The 12,269-nt window shown below is 43.6% G+C and overlaps 1 protein-coding gene across 1 annotated transcript; it reads left to right on the plus strand.

Moving 5' to 3' along the window:
- Window positions 1–635: 635 nt before the first annotated feature.
- Window positions 636–1,235, plus strand: LOC104037984 (heat shock protein beta-3). The gene is given in 1 exon segment (XM_009492216.2): window positions 636–1,235. A coding segment is annotated over 1 exon segment (600 nt).
- Window positions 1,236–12,269: the final 11,034 nt, after the last annotated feature.

A 12,269-nucleotide genomic window follows, 5' to 3' on the forward strand; every position in this document is an offset into this window, starting at 1 on the left:
TCCTGGAAGCTGTGAAACATGAGCTTTCACTGTAATTTTCTCTGCACTCTTGAGTCTGACTCCCTGATCCACTGGAGAAGGCTCTGTTGTGTTTGTAGGTCACTAAAATTGCAGACTCAGCCCTTCAGGCACCCCCTCTTTGGGCAGGGATGGTTACGGTTCCCTCTTCCCGCCAATAACATTGTTAACCATGCCTGTATTTCACCTATGCACAACTTCTGCAACAATGTCCAGTGCACTTGATAATTTTATAGTTCACCTAACCTGAAATTTGCTCTGTTCCTACTGTCAAGCTAATTAAACCCTTTCCCTCAGTAACTTTGTATTTCAGTTAGAAGAAATACAGAGTTTGTATCTATTGCAATGTATCCCTTGGAAAACCAGAATCATTAAACTTCCATTTAAATCAAAGAATCTTTCACATTATTTGTCTGCTCATTATTCATAACAGCAGCACAATATTGCAATAATTGGAGGTGCATTAAAATTTTGTTTTTACTGCCTGTGCATGAAAGCTGTACACATGGAAACTGTTGAAGCCACTCAAGACCCAAGCACTATAAATAGTGCTCTATTGTTAGTGGATAAAAGATGAAACAAATCTCCCAGCACTGGAGCACAGCACATCCTATTAAATGTTAAGCTCTGCCTGTGCTAAAAGTGAAAGGCTACATCAACTGATAAACTAGTCTGCGGGTAAGGCATATGACTGGGAAGAGTTTGCTCTGACTCTGCAACTTCCCCAAAGCAACACAGAAGCAGCAACTTATCTTTCTGCCTCAGCAATGGCAAAAGCTATTATGAGACACTGGGTGGAAACTCCCATATGTTATCAAGAGCAGTTTGCTGTCCAAGAGCTGGAAGCACACAAATTGGGTCACTCTTTATATGCTTTGCCGGGCCCTTCTACAGCTGCACTGAGCAACAGAAGGTGTATCGCAGATACTACAGCTGGGGCCGGGAAGAGTGGCCAGGAGGAGGAAAACACAAGCTTTTAGGTCTTGCTGGATGTTGTGCAGTTCTGCCCCAAAGATATCATTATTCAGACTTTCAAAGGCTGGCTCCTGATTATAGCTCAGCACAGACCTAGGATGGACAAACACGGTTTCATATCCAGAAGCTTTACCAGACAATACAAATTACCTAATGGAGTGGAGAACAAAGATTTGTCTGCACTTTTCTGCCATGATGGCATTTTGGTTGTTGAAATTAAGAACTCAGTGGGAAAGAATTAGAGTCTTGTCCATAGTTTATTGCTGAGATAAATTTATTCTTAATATAACAAAATAATATAATTCAAGCAATGCTGTAGAGTGTAGTAAGCATGTAGTTGTATTTATATTACAGTAAAGGAAAATCTTTGTGTATATTTTTCAGTATACTGAGTTTACTGTTTGATGTGAAATGTTAGACTGCTTGTCTCCAGCTACATATGTGCTGGAAAGCCAGGCTTTCTGAACAGCAGAAAATTTAGGCTAGTCACAACAAGAGAAAAAAAAATCTATTTGATAATATATTGAAAATAATGTACATTTATGAGTTCAGTAGGAGTTGTATTTCTAAGGAATAAGTATTTTTCATACATATTCATAATCCTTAAAGAAGCAATAGACAGGTTGTGAGTTTTATGGAAATTTAATTTACATACCAAAAATGCTGTTTTCTAATTTTTGAGATTAAATTCTTCTTCCTTAGGCTCTGGAAAAGCACACAAACTGAAGGATACTTTCAAGAAAAAAAACCTATTTCCACAGTTCAAGTTTGCATCTGTGGAGTGATTGCTGGAGGTGACTGAGACATCAGACTTAGATTTACGATTACAAGAAAGGTACAGCGTTGAAGAAGCTTTCTGGATGGAATGCAGCTGGATGCAAGGAATCTATCCCACAGGAAGTTCCTAAGCCTGTAACCTTGGATGTCGCAACCCAGGGGAGCCTGGTGTGCTGATTCTGAGAGGAGCTGCCCAGGGGGTGGAGTGGTGTGGAGACATCACGGCCAAGCCCTGTGATAAGGGAACTCGGAGGGGCATCATGGCCCTGATAAGCTGCATAAGTGATACCCTGAGTCAGCAAACTATCATGATGTTGACGAAAATGCTGTCCTTTAGTAACTTTTACTCATTATAATATCATTATAATACTAGAACACACTCCCATCTCAAAACCCACCCGCCTTCAAGGTAAGACCCCCCCTCACTGAGCCTGCACTCTGAATTTTTCTGGGCCTGTACCTTTAAAACAAAGCGAGAAAGTTTTACACCAATCGTAACAAAAGTATGTATGACTAGAGTCCCTCAAGCTCCACCTAATGTGTAAAAATACTATAAAATTGGCCTAAGGGAGAGGGGATGTTAGGGAAGACATCATTGTGTACTACTCTGACCTCTGGGATCAGTCGATGGGCTGAGCCTCTCTTCCCCCCCCATCGGGACGCCTTTGGGTAAGAATCTAACACTTGGTTATACCAAGTGCCTCCGCGGGAAACTTAGAAACCTCTATAGAGTCGCGTTTATGTCTTTTGATGCATCTGTGTTATTCTAAACTTTGGTACTCATAGGTGCCTTGCAGTCAGTGAATTTATCACCGGTAATCCAAAGAACCTGTGTGTCTGTTGCTTTAATAAATTGCTTTGATTTATTGGTCTAGCGTGATAGTGGTCATTGAACGCGACCAGACTCTTTAAGTGTGGCCGTGATAGTTCATGCAGCACGACTAGACGAAAGGTGCCTACGTTATTTGTGAATCCGTAATCGTGATAGTTCAGTGTACTGAACGCGACCGGACTTATAACGATAAATTGGGTACCTTCCAAAGCCGAAAGGTGCCTACGTTATTTGTGAATCCGTAATCGTGATAGTTCAGTGTACTGAACGCGACCGGACTTATAACGATAAATTGGGTACCTTCCAAAGCCTCTCTTCATGCAACAGCATCCAAAAAACCTTTGAGAGATTACTTTTTAGAAGTGTTGCATGTTTGAAACTATAAGAAAATAGAATAATCATTGACTATATTTGTTTGAAAACACAGTAAGTAGAAATTATACTTTCTGTCAAAGACATTAATTTGAAAGAAAACAAAGACATTTAGAAAATTGTTTTTGTTTAACATATTCTGCTATCTATTAACAACTAAAGAAAAAATATATTGCTTACAAATACTCAAAAGGATCAAATTCTTCCTTGTGAAGCCCTGGTAATAAAAAGGCATTACTCTAGCACAGACGCCTTTATTCTTAAGCATTTTAGGTAGTCTTGTTGTTCAATCAGATGAATATTTTATTCTTCGTGTTGCTTGACAGTTTAGGCCGAGATCCCACAACTGTGTCTTCAAGAGCAAATTACAGTATAGTCCCACTCTCCCTGTATCAATATGGGCTCTACATGGATCTCATTTTAAGTGTGGGGGTTCCTTACTACAGGCACAGGTTTAATTTCTGTCCCAGTTTCTCTCATTTCAAGAGAGTGGTAGAGATAAAAAAAATCCACTCACTATATCTAGTATCTGGTCTTCTCAACATTAAAAAAATAATGCTGTAAGTGAGTTTTTAAATACTCAAAAATTTGAGGAGATCTGCAGCTGCAAGTCAAACTGCCTCCTTTTATATGTACTGGATATGAGTATGACTGCTGTGCTATGAATAGTAATGTGGAGTGGAAAGTGCCAAGTTAAATACAGACTCTTTATGATAACCATCTGCTGTTTGGACGAATCAAAAACATATTCAAATGAAACTGAATACAAATACAATTTTAAGAATATGAAAAAAATCTGATGAACAAAACTTGGGCTCTTGCTAGCTGAAGCTAGTTTAAAATGAAAGCCCTAAGCTTGTACTTCTGCACATGTCCATTCATTAGAAATATTTATGTCGTGATTGTTTAGACTTGAAGGTATTTGAAGCAATTGACATTAGAAAAGTGGGTAGTCTAATTCTTGCATTTTATGTATTACTTCTACTAAATTTCACAAGGAATTTATACAAGAAATGCAGAATAGGGTCTGGATTGTAAATTTCCATCATGTGCAATTATTTTGTTTTTTGAATAGAGCAGAAGTCAAGAACCTAATGTTTTCTAACAAACCAAACTAAATATAAAACATATGTCCCTACATTTCCACTCAACCCACACTTTTCCCTCATATTGCCTGTGTTTAATTTGTGTATTGGTTTAAGATAATAAGAGGATGATCATGCTAGAAAATCAGATCTAGATTCTAAACACTTTTAGGTCAAGAAGCTTCCTCAGCCAGGAATCTGATGGAACATATAACAGGTCTGGATTTAAACTTTACACGCCAACTTTATAAAAGCTCCCCCATGGTTTCCATATCACCTTATGGCACAACTTTTGGGAAATAGTTCAGAATCACCAGTTAGTAACCTGCTTTGGTAATTTTTGTTTACAGAGAATTTTGTAAATTGGGTCACTTAAAATTATAGATTTTTATAAAAATTATTCTACCTATGATTGCAGTGATGGTATTCATAGCAAAAAAATTTCTGCAATTTTATGTTTCCACTTGAAAAATATTTTGTTTTCTCTTAAATTCCACTGCATCTTTTCCTAAATTCCATAGCACACTATAAAGTGTCTCCATTTCTGATACCTGTTTCATGTTTTCAAGTATGATTGTACAAAACATTTAAAAGCTAATCATATTTGATCTTTTAGAAGCTGAAAATGAAAAAAAAACAAACACTACCAAACCCTAGAATAATATATGTGTCGCATTTATTGCATTTTCTTCATTGCTTTGCTAATTCAAAGTCTTTACTTGCTTTTAGTCTTGTAACTTCAGTGTTTAAAATCATTTCATGCCCTCTAGTGGCAGCCCTGCCAGGAATGCCGAACTGCTGCTCCGGGAGGACTAAGAATTAGACATTACAGTTACAGATGATGTAGAAATGGAAGAAAAACAGTTTATTACCCTTTTAAGTGAAATGTATTATCCATCTCTATAGTTTTAAAAAATTACAGTCGTTTCTAGTTATGATGAGATAGTACTGCCAGCAAAAAAAAAAAATCTAGAGATACAACATAAATATCAATAATAAAAAAATCACATACTGTCGTGGTTTAGCCCCAGCCAGCAACTCAGTACCACGCAGCCGCTCGCTCACTCCCCCTACCCCGATGGGATGGGGGAGAGAATCGGAGGAGTAAGAGTGAGAAACACTCCTGGGTTGAGATAAGAACAGTTTAATAATTGAAATAAAGTAAAATAGTAATGCTAATAGTAACAGTATAATAATGGTAATAATAATAATGATACACGAAGCAAGTGATGCACAATGCAATTGCTCACCACCCGCCGACCGATACCCAGACAGTTCCCGAGCAGCGATCGCTGCTCCCCGGCCAACCCCCCCCAGTTTATATACTGAGCATGACGTCATATGGTATGGAATAGCCCTTTGCTCAGTTTGGATCAACTATTCTGGCTGTGCCCCCTCCCAGTTTCTTGTGCGCCTGGCAGAGCATGGGAAGCTGAAAAAGTCCTTGACTAGCATAAGCAGTACTCAGCAACAACTACAAACATCAGCCTGTTATCAACATTCTTCTCCTACTAAATCCAAAACACAGCACTATGCCTGCTGCTAGGAAGAAAATTAACTCTATCCCAGCCGAAACCAGGACAGTATCCACCCCTTATTCTATACCATCTATGTCATGCACAGGCCCTCCCCTTTCCAATGTGTTCCAATTAATCACCACCCCTTTCCCTATCTTGATATACACACAGATATCATTCCCTTCGTCTATGGCCCATCCCTCTAAAATGTCCATTGAGTTCATTTAGCCCATGACTTTGGGTTCCATCTGTTATCACAGTCTTTCAGAGCAGGACAGGTGGTGTGCAGTGTTGGACTGTTGCATGCTGAAGTCAGTTCTCATTCCAACATGGTTTCATCAAAGTTCATTTTCATTAAGCTGGGCAATTCTTACTGCAATACCATTGATGCGGCATATAGCAATCATAATATATAGTATTATATACTTAATATTAACCTACTATATTATTATATTAACATGCAGTTAAGAGATAACATATAGTTAAGAGATAACATACAGTATTATAAAGCAATTAATATTATACAATTCAGTTCATTGGCTATTTTCACCCAAAATCAAATTCCCTTGAGGTACACATTGGGCTTCCCCATCCTTTCGCATCACCCACCAAGTGCACCCAGGTCCTTGAGCAAAAGCAATCCCACGAATGGGTTTGCCTTTGCCAGAGGGGGAAGTAACCCAGACTGTCTTCCCCAGCATATTTTTCATGTGCACTACAGGAACTTTATCTCCTTCTACAGTACGTAAAAGTTTTGATTGGGCAGGGCCAGCTCGATTGGCAGATCCCCTGGTGTTGACTAACCAGGTGGCTTTTGCTAAATGCGTATCCCAATGTTTAAACGTCCCACCACCCATTGCTCTCAGGGTAGTCTTTAACAATCCATTGTATCGCTCAATTTTCCCGGAGGCTGGTGCATGGTAAGGGATGTGATACACCCACTCAATGCCGTGCTCTTTGGCCCAGGTGTCTATGAGGTTGTTTCGGAAATGAGTCCCGTTGTCTGACTCAATTCTTTCTGGGGTGCCATGTCGCCACAGGACTTGCTTTTCAAGGCCCAGGATGGTGTTCCGGGCGGTGGCATGGGGCACGGGATATGTTTCCAACCACCCAGTGGTTGCTTCCACCATGGTGAGCACATAGCGCTTGCCTTGGCGGGTCTGTGGGAGCGTGATGTAATCAATCTGCCCGGCCTCCCCATATTTATATTTCAGCCATCGTTCACTATACCCAAGGGGCTTGAACTGCTTGGCTTGCTTGATTGCAGCGCATGTTTCACACTCATGAATAACCTGTGCAATACTGTCCATAGTTAAGTCCACCCCTCGATCACGAGCCCATTTATACGTTGCATCCCTTCCTTGATGGCCTGAGGCGTCATGGGCCCACCGAGCTATAAATAATTCACCCTTATGTTGCCAGTCCAAATCCACCTGAGCCACTTCAATCTTAGCAGCCTGATCTACTTGCTGGTTGTTTTGATGTTCTTCAGTGGCCCGACTCTTAGGTACATGAGCATCTACATGACGAACTTTTACAACCAGGTTCTCTACCCGGGCAGCAATATCTTGCCACAATGCGGCAGCCCAGATTGGTTTGCCTCTGCGCTGCCAGTTGCTCTGCTTCCATTGCTGCAGCCACCCCCACAGGGCATTTGCCACCATCCATGAGTCAGTATAGAGATAAAGGACTGGCCACTTTTCTCTTTCAGCAATATCTAAAGCCAGCTGGATGGCTTTCACCTCTGCAAACTGACTCGACTCCCCTTCTCCTTCAGCAGTTTCTGCAACTTGTCGTATAGGACTCCATACAGCAGCTTTCCACCTCCGATGCTTTCCCACGAGACGACAGGACCCATCAGTGAACAGGGCATATTGCTTTTCATTTTCTGGCAATTTATTATACAGTGGGGCCTCTTCAGCACGTGTCACCTCCTCCTCTGGTGATATTCTAAGGTTTTTTCCTTCTGGCCAGTCCATGATCACTTCCAAGATTCCTGGGCGACTGGGGTTTCCTATTCGAGCCCGTTGTGTGATCAATGCAACCCACTTACTCCATGTAGCATCAGTTGCATGATGTGTAGAGGGGACCCTCCCTTTGAACATCCAGCCCAACACCGGCAGTCGGGGTGCCAGCAGGAGCTGTGCTTCAGTACCAACCACTTCTGAAGCAGCTCGAACCCCTTCATATGCTGCCAGTATCTCCTTCTCAGTTGGAGTATAGCGGGCTTCGGATCCTCTGTATCCCTGACTCCAACACCCTAGGGGTCGACCTCGAGTCTCCCCTGGTGCTTTCTGCCAGAGGCTCCAGGTAGGGCCATTCTCCCCGGCTGCAGTGTAGAGCACATTTTTAATATCCTGCCCTGCCCGGACTGGCCCAAGGGCTACTGCATGAACTATCTCCCGTTTAATTTGTTCAAAGGCTTGTTGTTGCTCAGGGCCCCATTTGAATTCATTCTTCTTCCGGGTCACTTGATAGAGAGGGCTTACGATCTGGCTGTAATTTGGAATATGCATTCTCCAAAAACCCACAACGCCTAAGAAAGCTTGTGTTTCCTTTTTGCTAGTTGGTGGGGACATAGCTGTTATTTTGTTGATCACATCCATTGGGATCTGACGACGTCCATCTTGCCATTTTATTCCTAAAAACTGGATCTCTTGTGCAGGTCCCTTGACCTTACTCTGTTTTATGGCAAAGCCAGCCTTCAGAAGGATTTGGACTATTTTCTTTCCCTTCTCAAAAACGTCTTCTGCTGTGTTGCCCCACACAATGATGTCATCAATGTACTGCAGATGTTCTGGAGCTTCACCCTGTTCCAGTGCTGTCTGGATCAGTCCATGGCAAATGGTGGGGCTGTGCTTCCACCCCTGGGGCAGTCGGTTCCAGGTGTACTGAACACCCCTCCAGGTAAAAGCAAACTGGGGCCTGCACTCTGCTGCCAAAGGGATGGAGAAAAATGCATTAGCAATATCAATTGTGGCATACCACTTAGCTGCCTTTGACTCCAGTTCATATTGAAGTTCTAGCATGTCTGGCACGGCAGCACTCAGCGGCGGTGTAACTTCGTTCAGGCCACGATAGTCCACTGTTAGTCTCCACTCCCCATTAGACTTTCGCACTGGCCATATGGGACTGTTAAAGGGTGAGCGAGTCTTGCTGATCACTCCCTGGCTCTCCAGTCGACGAATCAGGTTATGGATGGGAATCAGGGAGTCTCGGTTGGTGCGATATTGCCGCCTGTGCACAGTTGTGGTAGCGATCGGCACCTGTTGTTCCTCAACCTGCAGCAACCCTACAATCGAAGGGTCCTCTGAGAGACCGGGCAAAGTGGACAACTGTTTAATTTCCTCTGTCTCCAAAGCAGCTATACCAAAAGCCCACCGGTACCCTTTTGGGTCCTTGAAATACCCTCTCCTGAGGTAGTCTATGCCAAGGATGCACGGAGCATCTGGGCCAGTCACAATGGGGTGCTTTTGCCACTCATTCCCAGTTAGGCTCACTTCAGCTTCCAGTACAGTTAGCTGTTGGGATCCCCCTGTCACTCCAGAAATACAAATGGGTTCTGCCCCTCTATAGTTTGATGGCATTAGCGTGCACTGTGCACCAGTGTCCACTAGAGCCTTCTACTCCTGTGGGTCTGACGTTCCAGGCCATCGAATCCACACAGTCCAGTAAACCCGGTTGTCCCTTTCCTCCACCTGGCTGGAGGCAGGGCCCCTCTAACACTGGTCACAGTATTCGCTGTTCACTTCCTGTAAATGTGAATCAAAAGTCCCCTGATCAAGGTCGGAAGTAAAATTAGCCCTCTTACTCTGTCTCGGGAACTGCTCACTGGAAACTGGAGCTGCAATTTTCCTGGGAGAACCGCCTTTTCTAATAGGTTTTCCTTGCAACTCACGCACCCGTGCCTCTAAGGTTGAGGTGGGTTTTCCATCCCACTTTCTCATGTCCTCTCCATAATCACGCAGGCAAAACCACAGGGTGCCCCGTGGTGTGTATCCTCTATATCCTCTCTCTTGAGCATAGGGACGTTGACTCCTAATGGCTGAGACACTGGTCCGTGCAGGTGGGGAGTAGGACAGATCTTCTCTGAGTTGTTGGAACTCTTGGCACAGTTTTTCCACAGCTGAGACACAGGCCTGTAGGGAGGAAGAGAGCTTTTCTTCGTAGTCCCGGAGTTGTCTAGCCACTTCATCCACCGTTGGTGCCTCGTCGTCTTTCCAGGCTAGTATTGCCAACGAGTTGGAATACGATGCTGGTGCGCTCCGTACCACCTTCCGCCACATGGATTGTGTGCACCTGACTTCATCTGGGTCTTTGGTTAACCGCTCATCATTCAGGTCACTGTAAATCACCTCCAGCACGCCTAATTCCCTCAGGTACTGGATACCTTTCTCTACGGTGGTCCATTTGCTTGGGCGGTATAAAACATCCTCCTTGAAGGGATACCTTTCCTTCACGCTTGACAGGAGTCACCTCCAGAGGCTGAGCGGTTTTGCCCCTTTTCCAATTGCTTTGTCAATGCCCCCTTCCCTGGAAAGGGATCCCAGCTGCTTGGCTTCCCTACCCTCTAAATCCAGGCTACTGGCCCCGTTATCCCAGCATCGGAGCAGCCAGGTGATGATGTGCTCGCCTGGATGACGACCGAAATCTTTTCGCATATCTCGCAGCTCACTCAGGGATAGGGATCGGGTGGTCACCATCTCATTTATGGGTTCTTCCTCCTCTGGTTCTCGTGATGGCCCTGGTTCATCTTCATCCCTTACTAAACGAACTGATTTCCTCGTGTATTTTTTCTTCTGTATAGGGGCAACTGATACCGGCGCAGGTTGGTTCTCTGGTTTAGCCGCAGTGTCTGTCACTGGGGTTTGAGTAGCCGCAGTGCTCATGGCTGTGGCTGGAGTAGCCACAGTGCCTGGGGCTGGGGTTTGAGTAGCTGCAAGGCCTGTAGTGGGGGTTGGAGTAGCCGCAGGGCCTGTAGTGGGGGTTTGAGTAGCCACAGTGCCTGTTGTTTTGTCATCAGATCCAGAGACCTTCTCTTTCTTTTGAGGGTACTGATTAGCGTTGACCACGGCTCGATAAGCATGGGCCAGTCCCCAGCATGTTGCAATGATTTGTGTCTCTCTGGAGCTACCAGGGTGACAACATACTTCTTCCAAATACTTTACTAATTCTTCAGGATTCTGCACTTGTTCAGGGGTGAAGTTCCAAAACACTGGAGGTCCCCACTGCCCTAGGTACTTGCGCATACGATCCCACACACCCTGCCACTCATAACTATCCAGCCTTGGGGTAGATCTCTGGATGGTATTTTTAAACTGCTTACTGACCTTTATCAAAACGGAAACAACATTCCCAAGAATTATCAATAGAAGTATCTTAACTGCCCAGGGGTGTTCAAGATACAGGAAAGTTGTTGTAATGAAGGAGGAAACATCATAGAAGAAAGCAGCAAAGGTGCCATTCTGTATTTCCTCCACAACAAGCCTCTCAGAGTAAGAAGTATAATTGCTAACTCTCTCTATGAGGTAGTACCCGAAGTACAGTAGTGACTTCTGTATGAAACCCAAATACCAAAGAATGCTCAAGGTCAGGGTTTTGATAAGGAGCCTCCCAAGCAAAAGATCATGAATCACTGCAGAGCATAGCACACTACACAAACTGACAGCAAGCTTTAACGCGTGCTGCAAAAAAAAGAACATGGTGCAGATCAGAAGAACTAATATCGTGACCGGCAACTGTTAACAGACTCCTTAATACACTCTGGTTAATCTGTTGTTATCTCAAACCCTTCGTGCCCCACGTTGGGCGCCAAAAAGGACTGTCGTGGTTTAGCCCCAGCCAGCAACTCAGTACCACGCAGCCGCTCGCTCACTCCCCCTACCCCGATGGGATGGGGGAGAGAATCGGAGGAGTAAGAGTGAGAAACACTCCTGGGTTGAGATAAGAACAGTTTAATAATTGAAATAAAGTAAAATAGTAATGCTAATAGTAACAGTATAATAATGGTAATAATAATAATGATACACGAAGCAAGTGATGCACAATGCAATTGCTCACCACCCTCCGACCGATACCCAGACAGTTCCCGAGCAGCGATCGCTGCTCCCCGGCCAACCCCCCCCAGTTTATATACTGAGCATGACGTCATATGGTATGGAATAGCCCTTTGGTCAGTTTGGATCAACTATTCTGGCTGTGCCCCCTCCCAGTTTCTTGTGCGCCTGGCAGAGCATGGGAAGCTGAAAAAGTCCTTGACTAGCATAAGCAGTACTCAGCAACAACTAAAAACATCAGCATGTTATCAACATTCTTCTCCTACTAAATCCAAAACACAGCACTATGCCTGCTGCTAGGAAGAAAATTAACTCTATCCCAGCCGAAACCAGGACACATACTGAGTAAGCATTTGACTGAATTTGCTCTTAGAAATTATACTGATGAAAATTGGCCTATTTATAGCTATTTCCTTGCACAAAGCACTATTCAGTGTGTTTCCTACTAGGAAATTGTCCAATATGAAGATGCATGGTTTTTCCAGGGTCCACAAAGGGGTATCGTCATAATGGTGACAGTGAAAAGATGAAATGCCACCAGAGCTTCATCTTCTCTCATGGAAAATCACTTTGATTTTCTTACTAAAGCAACAAAATGATATCATAGAGGAAAATTAACTCTTCTGGTTTTGGCTGG

This window comes from Pelecanus crispus, chromosome W (genome assembly GCF_030463565.1).
Source record: "Pelecanus crispus isolate bPelCri1 chromosome W, bPelCri1.pri, whole genome shotgun sequence".
In the NCBI taxonomy this organism is placed as follows: Eukaryota; Metazoa; Chordata; class Aves; order Pelecaniformes; family Pelecanidae; genus Pelecanus; species Pelecanus crispus.